Raw genomic sequence first — 21,911 nt, 5'->3', positions numbered from 1 at the left:
CCCAAGTTCATCCAAAAACGATGAAGCCTGACAAATCATCAATCACAGTGATAGAAAATGCATGGATGGATCTCCATAACGTGTTGTTATACTTCATTAGAATCAAAGCGCCATCACAAAGCTCAGCAGCATACAATAAAAGCATGGAGGAACCAGTTTACATTTTTAACATGATATATGATGTGGGCATGGAATTGTACGTGTGCCAACATGTTCCTATCTTCTTGTTACCCTTTTCTTTCCTATTTTCCTTTGCATTGATCCCAAAAAAAGGGGGAAAAATCATAAAAGAAGAGTAAGAGTTTGTATTGGCTTAGAATTCATTATATCTGACGATTTCAAAACACACCATCCACCAGCTGATGAAAAAGGATCACTTGAATGAAGTAAAACCCAAAGGCTTTCCTCACCGCAGTAGAAGCCACACCATTGCGTGTCAAGAATTGTCATTCCCTGAACTTGCATTTGGACCAGGAGCATGGGGCTGTGGCTTCTGTGGTTTGCTTCTCAAGAAGCTCTTTGTGTAAAGTGAGCCGAAAACAATTGCCTGATCAGGTAATGAACGCTATGTCATTATTCAGCAATCATGCGAATAAGAATTAAATTGAATAGATGTGCGAAAATGCTTACGGCTCCAATCCACTGTTTCCAACTAAGGGGATGAGCGAACCAAATGCATGATAGCAATATGCTAACCAACTATAAAAAAATGTCCAAACATTGAAGGTGAAATATTTCCAGAATTAGTAAAAGGATCATGTAATAGACAACTTGGGTCCTTGAATAACTCACTTGTCTTGTGGTCATTATGGTAGCAAACGTAAGAGCTCCGAACGTACGGATTGTGTAAGAAATAAAGAACTGGCTAGCTGTTGCTACCTGCACATGTTTAGGTTGCCAATGAAACAGACAACGGGATCACAGCTAACATGCTACACGTCTTGGCTTAATAGTGTTTTTAAATAAGACAAATAGATGTGAGTTGCAATATCTGATAATTTCTCCATCTGTTGTTCCACCATGGAAGAAGAACAATAGTAAAAGCAAGTGAATGCCAGAAGTAACATGGTAGACAAAGTCAGCAGTGTATGCATGTCAAAGAACTTTGGGTAAATATACTTACAGTGGAAAGAAGTGCCACATCGTAGAAGCAATCTTGGTGGCGGAACATGAAATCCACTGCTGAAAGCAGATGACCCTGTAAAATGAGTCCTGTATACAGAACAAGTAACCATTTAGAGTAGCTGCAAACCCATCTAAGAAAAAAGTAGTCAAGAAATATAATGAAAATAATCCAAAGAACTGCTGATACCATATGGGTGAAATGAAAGATAAAGGCAAGCACTAAACTTTTTACCCTCATTAAGTAGAGTAATGCTTAACAACAAATGCCGTACTGGGAGGTTAAGATTAAAATTTGAACAAATAATATCCAATATCTTAATAGTCTGGACTAATTTGGCTCGATTACATAGATTAACAGAGAGCATTTCTTCCAGCATATCCCTCTATTCACTAAACCTTGCATACAGGGACAAAAAGAAAACAAGTCATCTAGAGATCTTCAAATGAAAGTATAAAAACAAAGACAGTACAGCAGTAGATAAGAAATAAATTAGCACTTTGCACCCTTTCAGTTCAGTGCTTTTCATTTGTCTTATCTAGATACATGGGATATCAATTCAGTACTGATATAGTTTTAAAAGCCTACCCATTAATAGAGAAAAGCCAAATATCGAAAGAAAGATAGGCACACTAGTTTTATGCAGAATTTATGCAGATCAGATGCCAAATTTATCATGCTTATACATCAATACAGTATGCATAGTTGACATAATCAAAATTGAACTCAAATTTAAGCCCTTTGTGGCTTGATTCCACCAAGTGCCAACAACTCTGACATGCAGATAGTACATAGACTGACCATGCTACATGAACATCTTTCCAATGGGCATTCCAAATAACGATATTCTTTAGAGATGGCTTGCCACCATATTCTTCTAGTCAGATGCTATGGAAATCTCTCGGGTAAAATTTCCAGATCTGAATGGCTCAAGACATACCTTATGTTCTTCTATATAAATATAGTTTTTCTTTCCCTATTAAAGATTATGTATTATATTAGAAAAGCAATCAACTTAAATCATGTCGTGGATCAGTAAGAGACAAAGCCCCTCGATTTTGCTACAACTTAATTTACAATTTCTGGTATAAATCGTTGAACAAGAACCATCAAAACTTTCCAATGAAAATCAAGCTTCAGTTAGTGACTCTACAGTCTTCCAAGGCAACCAGTACAAGCCAGTGACATTGTTAAGGGTGAACCAATCCAGTGGTTTAAATAGGCACTCACTTGCCTCACCTGAGCGCCTCAAGTTTCGACTAGGCGACGTGCTTCGGTGAAGCGCCAACTAGGCACTCACCTAAACCCAAGCGTTGGGCACCTCGAGCGAGCGCCCGAATCAAACGAAGCAATTGAACTGGACTTTTAAGTCTGGTTCGGTTGAACGGTAGCTAATTGGTTCGATTGAAGAGTAGCTAGTTGGTTCGATTGAGCAAATATATACTTTCTTTTACTGTACTAGCAAAACCCACCCCCCGCACCCCGTGCAACCCCGAGCCATAAACCCTAGCGCAACTTCTACCTCTACAACTGACGCTTCCTCTATCGCTGCCTCTGCCGCCAGCGCACAGGACCGAGGCTTCCCCTGTCGCCGACGGACGAATCCAAAGGCCTAGCCTTCAAGCACAGTTCCTTCCACCGTCGTTGCTTCCATGTGCAACTCTTTCCACCGTCGAGGGAGAGAACCGCAACTTCCTCCACCATCGACGGACACCTCTAAAGTTTCCTCCACCCACAACATTGTCGTCAGCAACTTCTGTCGCTGCTGTCAGCCACAGCTTCCTCCGCTGCTACTGCTTTCGTCCACAGCTTCCTCTGCGGCCGTCGTCGTTCGAAAGTTCTTCCGTCACTGCTGCCCTCTCCTTCCCCACTTTCCACTGTCCATGACTCTTTTCTCCCCTCTAACTACTATTAACAGTAGATAATCTACTGTTAACAACAATTAATGTCATATTTTAATTTATATAATCATATTTATCAATTATATTATGTATTTTTATATTTTTTATATTTTAGAGTGCCTCGCTTCGCTTGGGCGAGGGCCTAAATCCTCGAGCATTTTGGGACGTTAGCACCTCGTGCTTTTAAAATCACTGAACCAATCTACCCTTGGCATAATATAAAAATCCATGTTGAAACTTAAGCAGGTTGGTATGAATATGCTATGTATAGTTTGTACATCTTGGTCAATGCTCATTACCTACACCTTTTCTTTTATATTTTCCCTCGGTGAAGAAGACATATCATATATTAAAATGAAAATCAAAGGAGACTCATCCAACAAAAGTTACATAGGCCTACTTGAAGTCATGACAAATTTGCATAAGACAAACGATATATACGTTCCAGTTGCAAAGGCAAAGACAGGCAGGAAATCTTTTAACCATGCATCATTGTCTAGAAAAAGATGTAACCAGAGGAGTACAGAATAAATTAAAACCATAATCAAAACTAGTACCACTTAAACTGAGGAGACATGAACATATGGTGGTGTAGAATATCTGATTATGTATTTCCATGTCATATCCCTTAAAAAGTTTGTCTTGAAATGTACTGGTGAAGCCATCAAACCTGTAAATACACAATAAAGAATGAAAATGACGCAATGATCTGAATTCATAAGCAACCAGAAGGATAAAAAAGCAATGCAAATTTTTTCTCTGTGGTTGTATACCAGTAGGCAAGATGGTCAAACAATTTGTTAATTGAAAAAGATGCATACTAGAAGATAAATAAATCTTAAAAATGCCTGAGTTAAATGAAAAAAAAATGACAAAAACAGAAAAACAGTATGCAAGATAGAGCTGTCAGTAAACAATGTCCAGAAAACTAATGATCAGACATTGAAAACCCTAGAATATCATGGCCTCATGCAATTAGAAGAGCTGGTTTACAATGCTAGTTTTATTTTGGTTCAGTAATTTGCTCCAGGTCATTAAACAGTCTAAACAGAGTCCACAAAAGTAGATAAATATATGCCGCTAACACCCCTACACAGAACTCATACTAAACGTATGCTTGCATATACCAAACTACATGACATATTAAGTTTTAACAGAATAATTCTGACTAAATTTTAGTAAAATTTATTTGCAATAAATCACTAAAATCCATTTTGAAAATGAAAAAGTAACTGAAACGAATAGATCATCAGATCATAACAGTCACAAGCTCTAGTCAATTTAACATGAACAATCATATTATATTCAATTTTGCAGACATGCAGAAGAAACAACATATTCTTTCATATATACACCGAGCACCAAAGATATTAGGACTGGAATACCAAACAAATGTCGAGTATGATAAACTCAGAATAAGACTAAATTAGCAACTAATAGGAAATACCCAAGATAACCAAGCATAAGTGAAACTCCCCAAATGGTGCTTTCTCTTCCTGTATTATATGCGGTAATGTCAGCTGATGCCTACATTGAGACACAACAAAACAATTATTCTGAGGTCAAAATCTTTAGAAGTAAATCTCATCAAGCTGAAAAAAGATTGTTTACATAGAATCTTTTTCTTAATCTACTAAGAATCAAGTTCATGCACCAACCACATGTCCCTCGCATGTATCAGGTAACAATGGTAAGATCACCCATTAACCAGGAACACCATAAGATATTTCTGGTGTAGTGTACCAAGATAAAAGATTGGCATATATGAAAGCTGCAAAAAAGCTTACATATATTAAAAGCTGCAAGAATCTTGCATTTATATCAAGAAATTTGTATCCTGGAATCACATATATCAAGATAGTCAATTTTTCCTAGTCTATGGTTGGCTTGGACCTTTGAGAATTTTGAATGTAGAAAAAGGACTTCAGTACATTTTTTTTTTACTTCAGTACAATTATCTTTGACATTAGGCACAGGAGCATTTACATACAAAGGATGTCATAGTCAAGTGGCTCTTAATTACTTCAGTAAATCTGATCCCTTTATCTAAAACACCTCCCAAATTTGAAAATCTAGATGTCTTCACCTTAGTTCTACATGTATTACTAGCACACAACGCTTCAATTACCCGTTGGTACGTAGGAAATCATATCATTCATTACTTGTCGGCATTCATTTTTTACAACAGCTTGGCATACTGATATACCATTTCAGTCTGACAAGGTGCTGAAACCAGTATTTGACCAGAGCTTTAAAACTTGGTAACATCTCCGAACACACAAAGGGGAGCAGGCTTTGGAATCTACCTTATGTATGAATGTTGGTTAAACAGACCAATTGTATTGCAGCAAGAAATCTTAGAAAAACTTAACTAATTATTCATGTTATGATTATAATTTGCAGAAAATAAAATGTTATACTTAGTTTCCAAGTTGCATTGATTTATAACAACTTCTGATTTATAGTGACATTTAACACTAAATGGTTCCCACAAAAAGTCCAGAACATTTGGTAAACCATCAATGGTCTTTCTTATGTAACACCCTCTTTCCATTGAGACATTATATTTGAGATACGTTCTTCTTCTATTAATTTAATCATGAGACATTAGCATATTTAGCATTTAACATGACATAGACATCATGGATCAAGTAGGTAAATAGTACATTAAGTAGTTTCATACATGACCCGCTCATAATCAGGTTAGGAAACCTCAACATGCACCCAACCCATGTGTTTGACTTGGGTTTGGCTGAACCCAATAAATATTAATGATATCAAAGTACTAATAATAATGCAATAATACAACTCTGAGAAAGATGGGAGCAACAACAAGGGATGAAGCTGGCAACAGTCGTGAGGCAGTATTAAAAATTATTCCTAAAATTAATTTATTAGGCTTGCCTGTCAAATGCTATATCATTGGCAACTAAATTTAAAAAAATGTACATATCCCTTTGATACATCAACTATCTGTTCTAGGATCTTTATGTAAAGCCAACATAAACAAGCAACTTCATAGAAGAAGGTGATTGAGAAACATTTTGTTGATTAAAAAGACAATTTAACTAGCATAAGTTAAAAAAAGATTTAAACTTAAGATTATACTTACTGGGGATAGAATAAATATAGCACAACCAATTGTCACAAGCAGAGCAAATAGATAGTCTTTCCCATTATACTTCTTCTGCATAATAAATGTTCCCCAGACCTGAATAAACAAAAGGAGCAACCACTCGATCAATGGTATTGATTGTATATGCATAAATAGAGAAAATCATTGTAAAAAATAGTGTTAAACAGTGCCAACATTTGACCTAATGTTAATAGTAGCAAAACTTCACTCTTCTATGAACTATGTACAAATAGTACAACACACACACACACACACACACACAAGTAAATGAATTCAACAGAAAAGGTAGATATGAACACTTGTAGTGTATACAACTAAAACTGCTTCATAAAGCCATTACGCATCACTAGAAGTCATCAGCAAAAAACTCAATCGACCAGTACAAGAACCACAAAGGTTGACGGACAGCAGAACAGCAAAGCTAGAAAACCATAGTCAAACATTAAAATACTCAATTAAGTTATATATAAAACCAAATGACCCATGGAGGACAATTCTTTCAATCTAACATGTGATAAATGCAACAGAATCTTCTATCACTCAATGCAAGAGACAGTGATGGTTTCCATGTGAAATTTAAGGAAACTAGTGGTGTAAAAGGATACTCTGTTAAAGCAATAAGAGGGTTTATATCAGAATTTCAGAAAGGAGAAAAGAAAAAGGTTCATAAAGTGTTGCTATCAAAGGCATGACTGAAGCACTAACTGCATCTTGTTAACTTCTTAACAGGAACAAGGACCAAAAGGCAAACCTTTATAGTTTGTAGTTTCATCTTTATCACTAACATGACACCTATGCTAACAAATGATGATTCTGTACATCAGAAATCAAAGTTAAATTGTTATTATCACCTATCAGATATTGGCTGACCTTTTGCATGCCATTGTCATGAACACCAAGATAAGAAAGTTATTCCCAGATGAGATGTTCTTCGATAAAATTGTAATAAAAATGTGCTCTTTATGTACTACTTCATTAAACTTCAACTTGAAAGCTCAAAGTAACAAAAATCACAAGAAGAATCCCACAGACTTCAGTAGTTTTCTGTAGCCTAAAAGATACTGTCCAAATAGAAGCAAAAAAGAATCCAAAAAGAATCCTAGTAACTTGTGGATTTGCTGGTGAACTAACCAAGAACAAATTGACAAGAAACTAGCTTAATCCATATAAATGAGAGCATCAAATACATTAATGTCAATTTTTAATATCATACATAAAATTTGAATTTGAATTTAAGCCAAAGCACCATCCTCCAACTTGCCTTTTCCGACAGAGACATCACTTTCAAGTTGATTGATTTTGAAGCAAATTAGCAAAACTAGAACATGGAGATCAAAAATGAAAAAGAACTTATGTAACCGAAAGATTGATATACAGCAGTCTTAGTTATCTTCATCGCCCAACCTCCCAGGTTTAGTTCAACATCTGCCTATTCTCCTTCCTGCTGCTCTCAAGAATACTTAAAATTGATTAAATTGGGGACATATGGGATGGCAACCTCTAATAACATTGAACTAATAGAAAAGCTGAACCACTATGAACAATAATTGGCTCAAACAAAACTAAAATTATGTAAATATTATAACATATGAAAATGGGCATACATGAAACAAAGCAGACTGAACATTAAAAACAAGTACAAGTACATGATCCATATTTCCCAATTTGATAGAGACTTACCATGACAGGTATCATTTTTGCACATTTTGCAAGGGTCTGAACAGGGAAACTAACATACTTGAGTGCCTGAAAGAACCAGGAATAATCTTACTTCATGTTAGAAGGATTATAAAACAAAGGCTTAAAAAAAAAGAAAATAGATAGAAAAAAAAAAAACATGTAGTTAGTCTAAAAATTGATGGTTAAGTCACTGAATAAACCATTCTTACCTCATACTGGCATGTTGTAGTCAGTATGTTAGATACAGATATTGCACAATACTTGTAGATTGGTGCTACAGGATCCAAGGACTTTTTACTTGCCTATGGGACAACATAAAATAAGTTACAAACTTAATTGATTCTGGAAGATCAAATTAGAATAAGCACCCTTTAAAACTTACTAGTAAAACACCTGCAGATACTGCAGATGTCATAATGCGGTTGCAAAAGACAAGAAACAGTGAGTATCTAAAGTATTCTTTGTTTATGCCATAGGGAACCCTCATTATCTTCTCCTGGCAGAAAAAGGCAATCTAGAGTGAGACAGTCAGGAATACAAACTCAAGATACCCCCAAGGTGACCAGCATACTGCCAGGTAGGAATTGAACAGCTAGCAAGAAAAATTCAAGTGTACTCCAGCTAATTACTTTCAAATCCTTAAAACTGTAAACTGCCATGCTAATTACATAGAGCAAAGAGATTCTCATTAAATGCTAAAATCAACAGATGACATAGCTAGAACTGCAAAACTCGCATAAACTGGCCACACCAATATGGGGTGTCTACATGTTTAGAGTAGTATACATTCTGCTCAAACTGTCATCATGTACAAATAATTTTTGTTGTCCAAATCTGATCAAACGAATCACTTCCTGGTTCAGTAATAGGGAATGTGCTTTTTAGAAGAAGTCCCTGAAGATTTGCAAGGAATAATAGGGTGCAAAGCTAAAATGCATTAACTGAAATCATCTTATGATTTGAAAGAACAACCAGTTAAGGGAAACAAAAAGACAAAGAAAAAGAATCAAATTACAACATTGGACCATTATAACCAGTCTATGGTCAGCCTCCACAGAAAAACCTGGGGAAGAACCCAGAAAAACACGATGAAGCAAATATAGACCAAGAACCCAATCTGTCAAGCTAAATGTCACGATGTGGATTGAAAACAACAGAGAAAACCTAAAATAACTAATCAATTATTCAAACTCAAGGTCTGAATTAAACATAAGTCAAATCATGGATAAAAACACTGACCTAAGTAGCCACTCAACTTTTCAAGAAACTTACCTAAATGACAAGACACCATCAGAATTCACCACAAAGAACCTTTTTTCACTTTTAAAAACCAAATAGCATTATGAACAAAAAGAAGAGTCATTTCAAGAACTGTCCACAAGGGGATGGTTAAAGTTTGGAAGGGTTGGTGGCCATTACACCGTCAGAGATCCCCACAAAGACTATTTTTCCCTTAAGAAACATCCATATAGCGTTAGAAATAAAAAAGGAAGAGCCAGACAAGGCGATGGTTAGGGCTTGGAAAATGGTTTGTGGCCATTCAACTTTTAAGAAACTTGACCTAAATAACAAGACACCACCAGAACTCACCACAAAGAACCTAATTTTCCCCTTAACACACATTCAAATATCGTTAAAAAGAAAAAGAAGAGTCATGGTTAGGGCTTGGAAAGAGAGTCGCTGTTTATTACAAATATGATGATTCACCTGTAGGATACCATAAACAAGAAGGGTGCTCATGATCCCGGTGACGGCGAAGGTGCACTGCAAGACCCTGTTCTCCTTCCCCTTCATCGATGCTGAAAGGGGTTCCGCCATTGCCCATCCAAGATCTCAAAGCAAGTCTTCGTCTTATAAATTTCCTAGCTTCTTCTCGGACACGAAAATCGATATCCTCGGCAAAGAAACGAACGCCCGACGACACAAATGGAACCACCACTTCAAGAAAAAGGGGGAGGTGAAGGCGATCAACAGTACCACCACTTCGAATCAGCTCCTATCGCCTTCCTTTTTCGTCGACTATTTCCTTCTGGATTGAGGAGAGGAGGAGAGGCGGGATCATGTGATTGGGGGTGCGGGATTAGGGGATCAAGGGGCAGCGAAGTACTCGAAGTGGGCACGTGGTGGAAGAGGAGGAGGAAGAGGGGGGGACGAGAGCGATTCGACTAAAGAAGCGTGGAGGCCGGCGATCGACGAGAGCGGCGGGGTTTTGTGCCTTCTTCCCACATGAACAGCCCGAGTAGTTCGGGCTTTCGGTCCGATCCCGGCAACGGGCGCGGATAGGCTGTGTCACTCGTTGCGGGTTGGGCTCACCGCTCACCCGCATGCGACTCCAGAAACCCGTTTTCGGCCCTTCATTCTGGCCCAGTTTTCAAAACCGGTCCTGGTTCGAACTCGTTGGTCCGACCGGATAAATCAAGAACCGGTTTCTTGACCCGTCCGATTCATTTGTGTCTGTGTGTATATATATATATATATATGGAATGAATACAGAGTTGTGGAAGGTCAATTGTGTTTTCTTTTTTCTTATCTATGAACCCCTTGATTGGTTGTATTTGTCTCTCTCAATTGTGTGGAAGGTCACTTGTAGAGACAAGGTGTGACAGACGCTCAAGCAATGGAACTTGTCTTCGGTACAGGATTGGAAGTCACAAGATATGTGATCCAGCTTCGGACAAAAACTCTTCTGCTCAATTCTTTTGGCGTTTCTCGTTCCTTGATCGGCATGCTGTTCATATCGCTTTCTTACCAATCTATGGTATGGAAACCTTTCCGTCTGATGACAACAGATAAGATATGATCAATTAGGTAGGCAGGAGTATCTCATAAGCTGGACAAGCCAACAAGTGTAGGAATCATCCCAGCTCTCGTCAAGAAAGAAGAAGAGCAGTTGTTCCTATGTGCTCATGCACTTCACTACTTGAACTCCTCTTCTGGTCTCCTCCGCAAACAACTTGGTGAATTGGTGCATGTTAGTGTGGAGATCAGCACGTCTAGAACACAAAGGTATCCACCAGATCGATCTTTTAGATGATACAAGTTTCCAATAAAGGATAATGATACCTCTATGACCTAATCTTTGAGGAACTTAAAGGAATTCACCAAGTTGACGATTACCTTTAGTTTTCTTTATATCTGAAAGGAAGCAATGGAGGTTATCCAACAGGAAGTAAGAGACAGGGAAGCTTCGGGGTAGAAGAAACATACTGCTCATCCAACTATGTGACGATGGCCATTGAAATGATATATGACTCTACCAAGCACCAGAGAAATGCTTGGATTATGTCAGTTGGTACTATCAGTACTACTACAAGTGCAAGTTCATGCCCATTTGCTTGCACTGTTTTGGATCGGTAGGATGTCACCATCAAACACGAGAAACATCTTTCCATGGTCTTCTAGCATCTTTCCATGACGCTTGCAGGTGATCCACAGTATCAGCAGTTGTTCTCAGTGACTTGTTTCGGAAAGGCAACTTCACAAGTAAGAACTTTGGGTAGCCTATAAATGCCAAGCCCTTGCTTCTCTTCTTCCATACTGTGGTGGTATAGTAGTAGAAGATATGAAGAGATTTGGGGACGGAGAGGAAGGAGAGATGGAGAGCATGAACGTAACTGATGTCCCGACGCTCCTCACTCGCGGCGGAGGCGGAGAGGGCACCATCAGCGTCCCGTCGCGGGCGTCTTCGGTGTGGGTTTTCTGGTGCAGGACCTGCCACCGTCAGTTCCCCTCCTTCCAAGCCCTCGGAGGCCACCGCGCGAGCCACAAGAAGCCGAGGCTCGCGGAGGACCGCCACGGCCACGCCTGCTCCGTCTCGGGACTCGAGTTCGCCGTCAGCCAGGCGTTAGGCGGCCACATGAGGCAGCACTGCACCGGCGGCGCGCCTCATGGCCTCACGGAGAAGAAGCCCGGCAAGAGGAGGGGCCTGTGGTTGGACCTGAACATGCCGCCGTCCGACGACGTTTGAGCCTATCTGCCATGGACTAAGAACACTATTTTGCAGGCACGAGTCACGCACGTGATATAGATCAGAGCAACACGCTTCCATGGACTTGCTTTCTTGGGCGGAAGATACTTCTCCTCATTTTGTGTTCCATTTGGTTATGATATTAAGGCTAATTCATGTCCATGCAAATATTTTTTAATATATATATATATATATATATATAATGGAATAATTTTTGGGTTTAGAAGGGAAATATATATGTAATAAATTCAAAGCTGCGTGCGTGAATGGAAACATGCAACTAAATGCTCGTCATGTCGATCGCCAATATTGCATGCACTGCCTGCGGATCCGTCCGGATTCCTTTGCCGGAAATAGAAACGGGGTCGTGCCAGCTGTAATGAACGGTCAGGATACCTTCTTCGACGATGGAGCTTTTGATCCGACGATCGTGGTTGATTCGGAGACCGTAGGTCACACTGGACGGGAATCTTGTCTTTGGCCATGCCTCGCTATTCGGATCCTCTCCAATCTTGGCGAACACCAAACTGTCCTTTACTAAAATGTCGATCGTCCACAGTGGTGGGCGCCAGCGATCGCCAATGGATGGATGTTTGCAATTTTAGGGGGGAGAGTTGGAGAGGATCCCCCCAATAGGGGATGCAGCCACCAGCTAATTGTAGCCGTTTAAGGAAACATCCAGCTGCTATTTCTATTAACGAAAACACCAACCTCTTCATCGGAATATATTATGCGCAGGGGAGAGTAGGGTAGCCGGCCCAGCCAAAGCTCTCTTCTTCTTCGCCGAGGAATCCGAGAGGTATGGAGACCGTGTTCTTCTATGGACTCTGTATCACCTCTTGTCTACCTTTTTTTGCTTTGCTAGAGTGTCAAATTGTGATCTTGTTCAGTCTTTTTGTCAATCGGAGGATTTTGGATTTGGTACTCGCGCAAGTAGAATTAAATATAGGGAAGATAAAGGATTTTGTACTTGTATGTTTTGTCACTGATCGTTTGTAATCTGATCCTGTTTCATCTGTGGATGCTGCATGCTCCTTTTCTTTCTCCCTAATATTTTTGGGGCTAAAGTTCACTTGTTTACCGGATATTGCACTTCAAATTGAGGATCCTGAAGTTGGATAACCGGGATTTGTGTTTCATTGTCTTCAAGTGCCTTTTGTTTAGATTGGGTAAGGTAGTATTATAATGACGAATTCAAACAAAAGTTTTGTGCTCCTTGTTACATGAATCATTGTTTCCATATGACTGTTTTTGCCTTTCAGTATATATGAAATTAATATCAGGGACTTTCAGTTTCATTTGTGATTTTCTTCTTAATTCATGTCAGTTTTAGTCTATCGTAATGATTGTCATGATTCTTGCTCTCTTTTAATGCAGTGCGCACTCACACGATAAATCTACTGTCGGTTGTATATTTCTAAATATTGATTTCAGAAGGTCATAATAATATCTCATTCGAAATATCATCGAGACTGAGAATTATAAGCACTAATATTGTGCTAAAAGAAACAATTCAATTGGGATGTTGCCTGTTAAGAATCCACTTTCTTTACTAATTAGATCCTGAAGTTTCAAAACATATGCCATCCTAAACTTAAATCTGGTTATATTAAAATGATATAATGATGCTTGAGCATCATGAACTCTCATTGCTTTGGTTAATTCTCGCATTTATGCCACTAATATTAACTGTAGGGAAATTTTGAATGTTTGCTTCATGGATAAGAGTTGTAATCTAATGTGGTTCTTCGGTCTAATTGTCTCCTATTACTTCTTTGGTGCAGGACCGTTGAAGACTAGAACAATGACAATACATCAAAGCACAAAAATTGCACTTTGTGTGGCTTTTCTTGGGTGTCTGTCTTTCTTACTTGGCATACTTGCAGAAAACAAAAAGGTCTCTCATAAATCTTTCCATATGTTGAGGAATCCTTTATAAGTGCGATCTAAGTATGGATTTTCATCTTTTATATTACAGGATGTTTCTTCCCATATTTTCTTTTGCATAAATGTCAAGTTTCTTTTCTTTAATGCAAATTGTTTATATGATTAATTGAAATCCCAGATTATGTTTAAATATGTTTGATCTCAAGTGCTTGCCAATCATAGGTGAGTATAGCTGATTTGTGTGGCTTTTCTTGGGTGTAGTCTTTCTTACTTGGCATACTTGCAGAAAACAAAAAGGTCTCTCATAAATCTTACCATATGTTGAGGAATCCTTTATAAGTGCGATCTGAGTATGGATTTTCATCTTTTATATGACAGGATGTTTCTTCCCATATTTTCTTTTGCATAAATGTCAAGTTTCTTTTCTTTAATGCAAATTGTTTATATGGTTAATTGAAATCCCAGATTATGTTTAAATATGTTTGATCTCAAGTGCTTGCCAATCATAGGTGAGTATAGCTGATTTTTGTTGGTATATAAGTAGCAAAATGATGTTTTGCTTCTGCTTTTGTAAACTGCTGCCTTTTCGACTAGTTTTTTCTTTCTTGATCTATCTTGTAATATACTCTTTGTTACAGGCTTTGTCTTGGGATTCCTTAATATGATGCTATTCTTTATGTTTCTTGAAGTTTTTGTTCTATTATGGAATTGTTCTTTGTGCTCTTATTACCTTTTCGTTGATGCCTTGGTCATTGTATGAAAAAATACATTGGATTCCTTTCGTTGGACAAAGCAAAGTATGTCATTGACTTTTATTTTAGTGAAAACATTGTAACAACATTTGGCACTTAGCATATGATAAATGTTGATGGATGACATGCCATGTTTGGTCTTCAGCAAACCAAGTAGCAACTTACAAGCCATGCACACAGTCGAGTCCTTTGTTTCCATGTGATGTAGCCAATCTATGAACTGTTGTTTACACCCCTATTATTTGCCATCCAGAGAGGAAGCATCATCTCTCTGATGGATCAAATGCATGCATTTGTGTGTCCATATGTTCATGTTTTGTCTTCTCACTCCTGTTCTTAGACCTCATTAAATCTTTTCATGTTTTTACAGCCTGCACAAGGAACTCCAATCATAGGAAAGGATGTTGTTGTCTGCAAGTACCCAAGTGATCCGGTAATTGCATTTGGATCTCTAGCTATTGTGTCACTCCTGCTTTCTGCTATTGTAGGACACGTCGCAGTTTACTTCCCTTACAAAGGCAAGTCTGTTCCAACCTCTAGTTTGTTCCAGAACTCTACATTGTTCGTCTTCTTCATCATTGCAGAGTAAGCTTCCTTCATCTCCTTCTCCTTGCAGTTTATGTCATCCACATATAACTTTTTTCTTGGTTGATCCCAAAGTAAACTGCATCATACGTGTATTTCGGTCGTAAGTAATGATGTTGGAGTACACTGATGTCAGGGCTGTTACAACTTTGGCTCTGGTGATGTTGATGTGGGCAACCATCACCGAAGGCCTTCATCGTTCTCGCAACGTTCATCACGATCTCGAATACCTCTGCCCGACAGCGAAGACTGGTCTCTTCGGCGGTGCTGCTTTTCTTGCCCTCGATGCTGCTCTCTTTTGGCTCATCTGCCAAATGTTGACGCTCAATGCCAGAGCTGATTACTTTGACGAGGATGATCCTAAAGGGGAATACGGACAAGTTTATGCAGATGAGTTAGAGAACACTGAGAACAAGCATTCATCAGTCTAGATGTGAACAAGAAGCAACTTCTAGTCGAGAGACATTTCTTCTCTCTGCATTGTTATTCTCTGTTTCATGACAGACATTGTTTGGTTGCCTCTGTTAATATGCCAATGCATAGTTATCACTTTAACATCTCCAATTGTGTGTCTGTGCCTTTCCATATAGCCAAGTGGAGAAGATAGAAGCACATATCACAATCTTGATTGCTTTGAAATGTTTGAAGAATACATGGATGTCAATCACACATTGGTAACACAGCATTAACACAAGAAACTCTCATTTTTATTACAAAGGCTGCTGATGGTTTTAATACTGCTTGATCTGTTAATATGCCAATGCATAGTTATCACTTTAACATCTCCAATTGTGTATCTGTGCCTTTCCATATAGCTAAGTAGGGAAGATTGAAGCACATAAGCACAATCTTGATTGCTTTGAAATGTTTGAAGAATACATGGATGTCAATCACACATTGGTAACACAACATTAACACAAGAAAGTCCCATTTTTATTACAAAGGCTGCTGATGGTTTTATTACTGCTTGATCTGAAACTGGAAGACATATTCTTCATGCCAACTGGTAAAACAGGTAAGAAAAGAAAAGTCAACTAGGGTAAAAATTCAACTGGATTAAGCAAATTGAGATCGGTTAAAGGACATCACCCCAAACCGTTTCTTGGTTGCGGACATCAGCTCTTGAGGATCAATTCGGGTTTGAGCGTAAGCCTCGATCTTGTTCAGCTCCTAAAACAACAAATACAGAATGATAAGGAGAAAGATAGATCCAACTCTACAGGCATTGAATCTTTACGAGGGACATGGTAGTACCTCAATCCACAATGCCAGTTTGGGTCTGCCCTTGAGGATGTCATAGTTCTTCACATCCAGCAAGAGAGTCTGGAACCTCTCAACAAATGGAGCATATGCAATGTCCACCTAAAATATATAAGAAGTAATTCAAATTTAGAATTCATAAATACAAGAACAGAAATAAAACCTTGTCGTAAACAAAGAAAGGAAACAAAATTACAAATTTGCATGCATTCTATAAATGAACAAAATAACAAAGAAAAGGTTTCCAAGATGGATATTTGCCAACAGTAGTTATCGGAATTGCTGTTCTCTTTAGAGTGATTCACAATTAGTAGAATGCTAGACTTATCCAGCAACCAGAAAAAGGAATCAGATCGGAGTGTAATGGTTGACTTTAGACCTTTTGTCATGAACAATGTATTAGAACTATGATTCTGAGAGCAGCAGAGAATGATCTATGTGCTTGCTGAAGGAACACAGGAAACATAATTTGTGGATTATTTTGCTTTGAAGCAAATCCCAAACATTAACCAGTAGAAACAACAAATGAAAGAAGAAATGTAGTCAAGACAGCTCCAACGCCAAGAAGAAACAGTAATTCCACTGAATGAATAAAACTAAGATTGATTCTCAGTCATACAATGATGAAGAACAAAATCCAACTGCTGACTTACCAGGCTGAATTGCCCAAGGAAGAAAGGCCCATCACTGAACTTTGATAGAGCATCCTCTATTTTGTCATAGGCAGCATCTGAGACAAAAGGATTAAGCAGACCAAATCATTTGAAGTGATATTCTGAAAACCATAGAGAGTTCCTTGCTCACCAAGTTCACCACTGACATCCCCCTTAGCGGCTGTTGCTTTAAACATAACCATATTGAAGGAATCACTGTATGACAACAACTCTTCTGCAAACTGCTGCTTTGCAGGATCCTGTTGAGTTTCCAGCAACAACAGGACAAGAAGATATATACATACCTTTTGGCTAAAAACCTACTGATTAAGCAAGATATATAGTTTTTTCTTACATCAGGTTTCAGTGCAGGCCCTTCAAAATGAGCATCAATATACTTTATCAAGTCCAGACTCTCTCCCCTGACCTCATTATTATGCTCCAAAGAAGGTACCTATTGAACTCTCAGAGAAGGATTCAGAGTCAATTCTAACATCAAAAAAGCCAAAGACAATTGCCAGGAGCAGAATCTCTCAAGACCTTGTTTGCAGAGTAGAGTTTGTCCTTGTACCATGCTGGCCTGTTGAGTAGATCAACAGGTACCAATTCGATCTTTTCCTGCAATCCCTGCTCCCACATAAAAGTAGATCAAACGACTTCTTGAAGGATCAAGCTTCAGCTACAAGATATTGCAGGCTCAGCAAATTAGTACCTTGTAATTTCTAACAATCCAGGGACGCTGTGCAAATGGGCAAACGTACGCTACGTACAACCTGGAATACAGACCACCCCCAAAATAAAGGAGGATGCTGAGGATTTCATCAACCGAGGAATAAAAATCGAATCTTTCGGCGTAAATCAAAAGAAAGAGACGAGTTTGGATGCCTGGTGGTGCCATCGAAGAGGGCAGGTGGCTCCGATGCGGCAGTGAGACTGGGGGGAAGAGACGCCAATCTACAAAAAGGGGGAAGGAAGAAGGAAAGAAACAAAGCGCATCAGATGAAGAACAAGAGAAAAATCCGGAAGGAAAGAGAAGGGATTACTTGCTGGGCGCTACGGCGGCCATGGGTGGATCTCCGAGATACTTCGAGGTGAGACTCGCCTGAGCTCCCCACCTCCCTTGGACGTAATATATAGTGGCACCGCGACACTGTCGGAAGGAGACGGAGCACGTGACTGCCATCGACTTTGGATGCCGTCCATGTTACGGAGATGATGGGCGGCGACGCTCCACAGTGGAGGAGAAGGAAGAATTGGTGGATTGAGGCATCAAGTCAAACGACAATACTAAAAAAAATCAAGCTTTAGCGACCAACACATCAATATCTGGAAAAAATATTTATCATCTACCTCGGGGTAAGGAGCGTGATGAGGAATGCCATTCTTGAGGATGCTGATGGCATTGACCGGGAGCCGTGCGTCGAATGCTTTCTCCGCTTCTTTGCCGGTGCCTCCATTATAGTCTTCTATCACTACTAACAGTAGATTTCGGCGAAATTTCACCAATCACCGAGTAGAATTATTTAAGGTAAATATTTTGCGTATGCATTACTGGTAAATTCGTAAGAAAAATCCTTGAATTTTTCGAGGCTCGTTGTATCTAATCGTGCATCTCATAGTTCCGCATGTCGGCCAAATACTCATCCTACGTCGATGCTGACGATACGCTAGCGTGATGGGAACGCATGACTGCCACCGCGACGGTCAACATGAAGCAGCATACTAGTAGACGCAACATCCGACTATTCAAAGCATGACAGCATGATCGACTGTTTAACATCAAATTAACTCTTCTCTTTATTTAATGGTTATCTTGATTCACTATGAAAGATTCCCTTTAAATGAGTCATATAACCAACTAAAAGAAATTATGATAAATTTAAATTTTTATTAACTTAAATATTAATAGAATATTTATTGATCACGTCATGATATAGATTTGTAAGGTTATTTTTAAATTCGAACGTAGCTCATTATGTCTCTGTGTGTAAATCTTGTCATTCTCCATGAGAACCTAATTTTAATAATTTAATTGGAATAAATTTTGTGTAAGAGTGTCTCAATCGATTATTCCACCGACTCTGGATGCAAGAACAAATTTCATGGGTCCATACGCGACACCTCGAATTATGTCTTCTTCGATAGCGAGATCATTATAAGGTAACACCGACATGACTCCCTCGAATTGCTTTTCAGCTCTCCAATGTCAGTTCTTATCAGAAACTTCATCACCGTATGATAGATCGATACCACCGTCCTTAGTCTATTCAACGTGAGCCAAATGTGACGTGTCTGATGATGATATTCAGCATCGACCAAATGTTGGTGGAGGCGATCCAATATGGTCGGAATACTTATGCACTCACCATTGGATCATAGTCATATGAGCTTTTTATGGACTCTTAAGTTTCGAAGAACTTTTGGGTTCATTGGAATTGTCTCCCTCAATGAAAGGGAGGTCAAGGTCCTCGATTGTTTGGCGGTCAATAGATCGGGAGGAGCTTACATATAAGAAAGATGAGATATTCCAACCTAAGTAGGTGGAAGAGCATGATGGTGGAAGATTGATCTATTGTAGGATCGACGATGTGACTACGAGGGACTCGAGGATCGATTTGTCCTGTAGGAAACAAGAATGAAGTATAGAAGGCTTCTAAGAAGACTCTAGAAGCTCAAATGGAGGAATGAGCCTCACCTACATAGTAAGGGGGGATTTATAAAGGAGTAGTCGTCTTTCTTCTCTTATAATTAAGACAAGTGTCCCTTTAGAATAATTCCGAAAAGCACCAAATGATGGACACAAAAAAGTGTCAGATGAAGGACTTGAAGAGTGTCGTATGAAGGATTTGAAAAGCACCAAATGAAGGACTCAAAAAGCATCGGATGAAGGACTCGAAGAGCACCAAAATCTGCAACGATAGAGCTACAAGGCCAAATATGCCCAATGCACATGAGTTAAAAAAACTTGACCTACATGAAGAGAAATTCATCATGGTAGAGGCACAAAGCCAAATGTGCCTAACCCACATAAAAAGAAATATATCATGGCGAAAGTGCAAAGCTAAACATGCTCGAGGCACATAAGTCGAAAAAACTCTACTCATGTAAAGAAAAATATGCCACGATAAAAGTATAAAAGCCAAATATGTTCAAGGCACATAAGTCGAAAAAACCCAACCCATATAAGAGAAATTTGTCATAATAGAGACACGAGACCAAATATGCTCGAGGTGCGTGAATCAAGAAAACCTGACCCGTGTAAAGAGAAATCCACCACAGTAAATGTACAAGGTCAAATGTGCTCAAGGCATAGGACAAAATATGCCCAAGATGCGTGAGTTAAAAATCAACTCATGTAAAGTAATATGTTAAAACAAAGGCATAAAGTAAAATATGCTCGATGCATATGAATCAGAAAAATTCAACCTGCATAAAAAATCTACCATGACAAAAGCATAGGTTAAAATACATCCATAATGCACAAGTCAAAAAAACTTGACTAGCATGAGAAGAAATCTGCCACAATGGAAGCATAGGGCAAAATGTGTCTAAGACATGTGAGTTGGAAAAACCCAACCCGTGAAGAGGAAATCATGAACACTCTAATATCAAATGAGCTAAATATCGTATTTCAACCCCCTCTCGCAAGAGTTCCAAAGCAAATCTTCGAGAATGGGGGACAAATGATACAGAATACATTGTCGAGAAAACTCGATTCATGTAAAGAGAAATTTACAACCACAATGAAGGTGCAAGGTCAAATATGCCCAAGATGTGTGAGTCAGGAAAACTTGACCCACATGAAAAGAAATCTGCCATGGAAAAAGCATAAGGTAAAAAATACTCATGGCACATGAGTAAAAAAAAATCTGACCCCAATAAAAAATCTGTTACAATTGAAGTGCATGGTAAAATACGCTCGAAACACGTGAGTCGAAAAACCCTGACCCGTATAAGAACAAATATATTATGATGGAAGAATAAGGCAAAATGTTCTCGAGGTACATGAGTCGAAAAAACCAAACCCGCGAAGAGGAAATCTCGAATGCTCTCATATTTGATAAACTAAATGCCACACTTCGAGCCCCTCCTATAAAAGCCTTAATAATGATAGGGAATACATTGTTTGTTAATCATCATTCAACACATAATCGTCATATGAAGTCTAGGTCACCTTTTACCCTCTTGTCAACATGGACAAGAGTCCAAAAAATATTTCACTTAGTATTCTCCCTCAAAAATATTTCTCTTAACCTCAATATTCATGTAGATGGCACATTGGAAGCTTAGTGTTTCCATCTCGGAGTCACCTTAATGTTTCCACCTCGGAAGTACCTTAGATAACCATGTACATATGAGTCCAGATGACTTTGAGCTGACCAAACATTAATGATATTTTCCCTCATCATCAGGCGACATGAAAGTTGTGATCGATTCGTTCACTTTGTGTGGTTCCCAATCTGGGCGACGACAAAGGCCACGTGACATACGTTAAAGTAGTAGAGGGCCTTATATGGTTTAACGAGGGTGGCAATAGGAGTCATCGAGATGCACATTTCGGGCAATAGTGGATATGGCTGACCTACTATTGTAACAAAAGAGTCATGATAGTTGCATCGGGAGGTGGAAGCTGGTCATTATTGAACTTATCCTTTTCTAGATTGGGCAAGACTCTGATCCTATTCTTTGGAGATGCTCAAAGAAGGTCGTGGCAGGGTATGGTTGTTATTGAAGCAATCTGTAGCACTTTAACATCATTTTGCGCATGTCATCGCTCGATTTACAGTAGGGATACTATGAGATACCACATTGGGCCATGGGTTAGTCATGATTTAAAAGGTTATCACTCTATAGTGGAGGTGATGCGAGGGCCTCATCGTTGCTCAATCTGCCTTGTTGCATGCTGACCTAGAAGATTAGGTTTTGGTCGCTTGATCGATCTACCAAGAGACCCACTTTAAGTGAAG

At 38.9% G+C, this 21,911-nt stretch overlaps 4 protein-coding genes across 4 annotated transcripts; 2 read left to right on the top strand and 2 right to left on the bottom strand.

Annotated features, from left to right (window-relative positions):
• Nucleotides 1-68: 68 nt before the first annotated feature.
• On the bottom strand, nucleotides 69-10,063 carry LOC135615784 (UDP-galactose/UDP-glucose transporter 5B-like). Its single transcript, XM_065114745.1, has 11 exons — nucleotides 9,548-10,063; nucleotides 8,223-8,336; nucleotides 8,050-8,142; nucleotides 7,841-7,906; nucleotides 6,137-6,235; nucleotides 4,472-4,551; nucleotides 3,582-3,694; nucleotides 1,124-1,212; nucleotides 793-879; nucleotides 631-699; nucleotides 69-547 (listed from the first exon to the last, which is right to left on the bottom strand). Exons 1-11 carry the CDS (start codon nucleotides 9,656-9,658, stop codon nucleotides 437-439), a joined length of 1,032 nt encoding a protein of 343 aa, XP_064970817.1. The 5' UTR covers nucleotides 9,659-10,063; the 3' UTR covers nucleotides 69-436.
• Nucleotides 10,064-11,130: 1,067 nt separating this feature from the next.
• On the top strand, nucleotides 11,131-15,561 carry LOC135615783 (uncharacterized). The gene is made up of 4 exons (XM_065114744.1): nucleotides 11,131-12,606; nucleotides 13,592-13,704; nucleotides 14,817-15,031; nucleotides 15,168-15,561. The coding sequence occupies exons 2-4, from the start codon at nucleotides 13,612-13,614 to the stop codon at nucleotides 15,460-15,462; spliced, it is 603 nt and encodes a 200-aa protein (XP_064970816.1). The 5' UTR covers nucleotides 11,131-12,606; nucleotides 13,592-13,611; the 3' UTR covers nucleotides 15,463-15,561.
• On the top strand, nucleotides 11,436-11,807 carry LOC135614000 (zinc finger protein ZAT11-like). The gene has a single exon (XM_065110995.1). The coding sequence runs from the start codon at nucleotides 11,436-11,438 to the stop codon at nucleotides 11,805-11,807; it is 372 nt and encodes a 123-aa protein (XP_064967067.1).
• Nucleotides 15,562-15,860: 299 nt separating the features above from the next.
• Nucleotides 15,861-18,181, bottom strand: LOC135615782 (protein IN2-1 homolog B-like). Its single transcript, XM_065114743.1, has 10 exons — nucleotides 17,988-18,181; nucleotides 17,830-17,898; nucleotides 17,657-17,717; nucleotides 17,485-17,571; nucleotides 17,300-17,398; nucleotides 17,096-17,204; nucleotides 16,945-17,021; nucleotides 16,286-16,393; nucleotides 16,121-16,201; nucleotides 15,861-16,034 (listed from the first exon to the last, which is right to left on the bottom strand). The coding sequence occupies exons 1-10, from the start codon at nucleotides 18,125-18,127 to the stop codon at nucleotides 16,026-16,028; spliced, it is 840 nt and encodes a 279-aa protein (XP_064970815.1). The 5' UTR covers nucleotides 18,128-18,181; the 3' UTR covers nucleotides 15,861-16,025.
• Between the last annotated feature and the right edge of the window lie 3,730 nt (nucleotides 18,182-21,911).

This window comes from Musa acuminata, chromosome BXJ2-6, assembly GCF_036884655.1.
Source record: "Musa acuminata AAA Group cultivar baxijiao chromosome BXJ2-6, Cavendish_Baxijiao_AAA, whole genome shotgun sequence".
NCBI lineage: Eukaryota > Viridiplantae > Streptophyta > Magnoliopsida > Zingiberales > Musaceae > Musa > Musa acuminata.
Note: the sequence above shows the minus strand (reverse complement) of the source record. Positions and strands in the feature narration are given on the sequence as shown.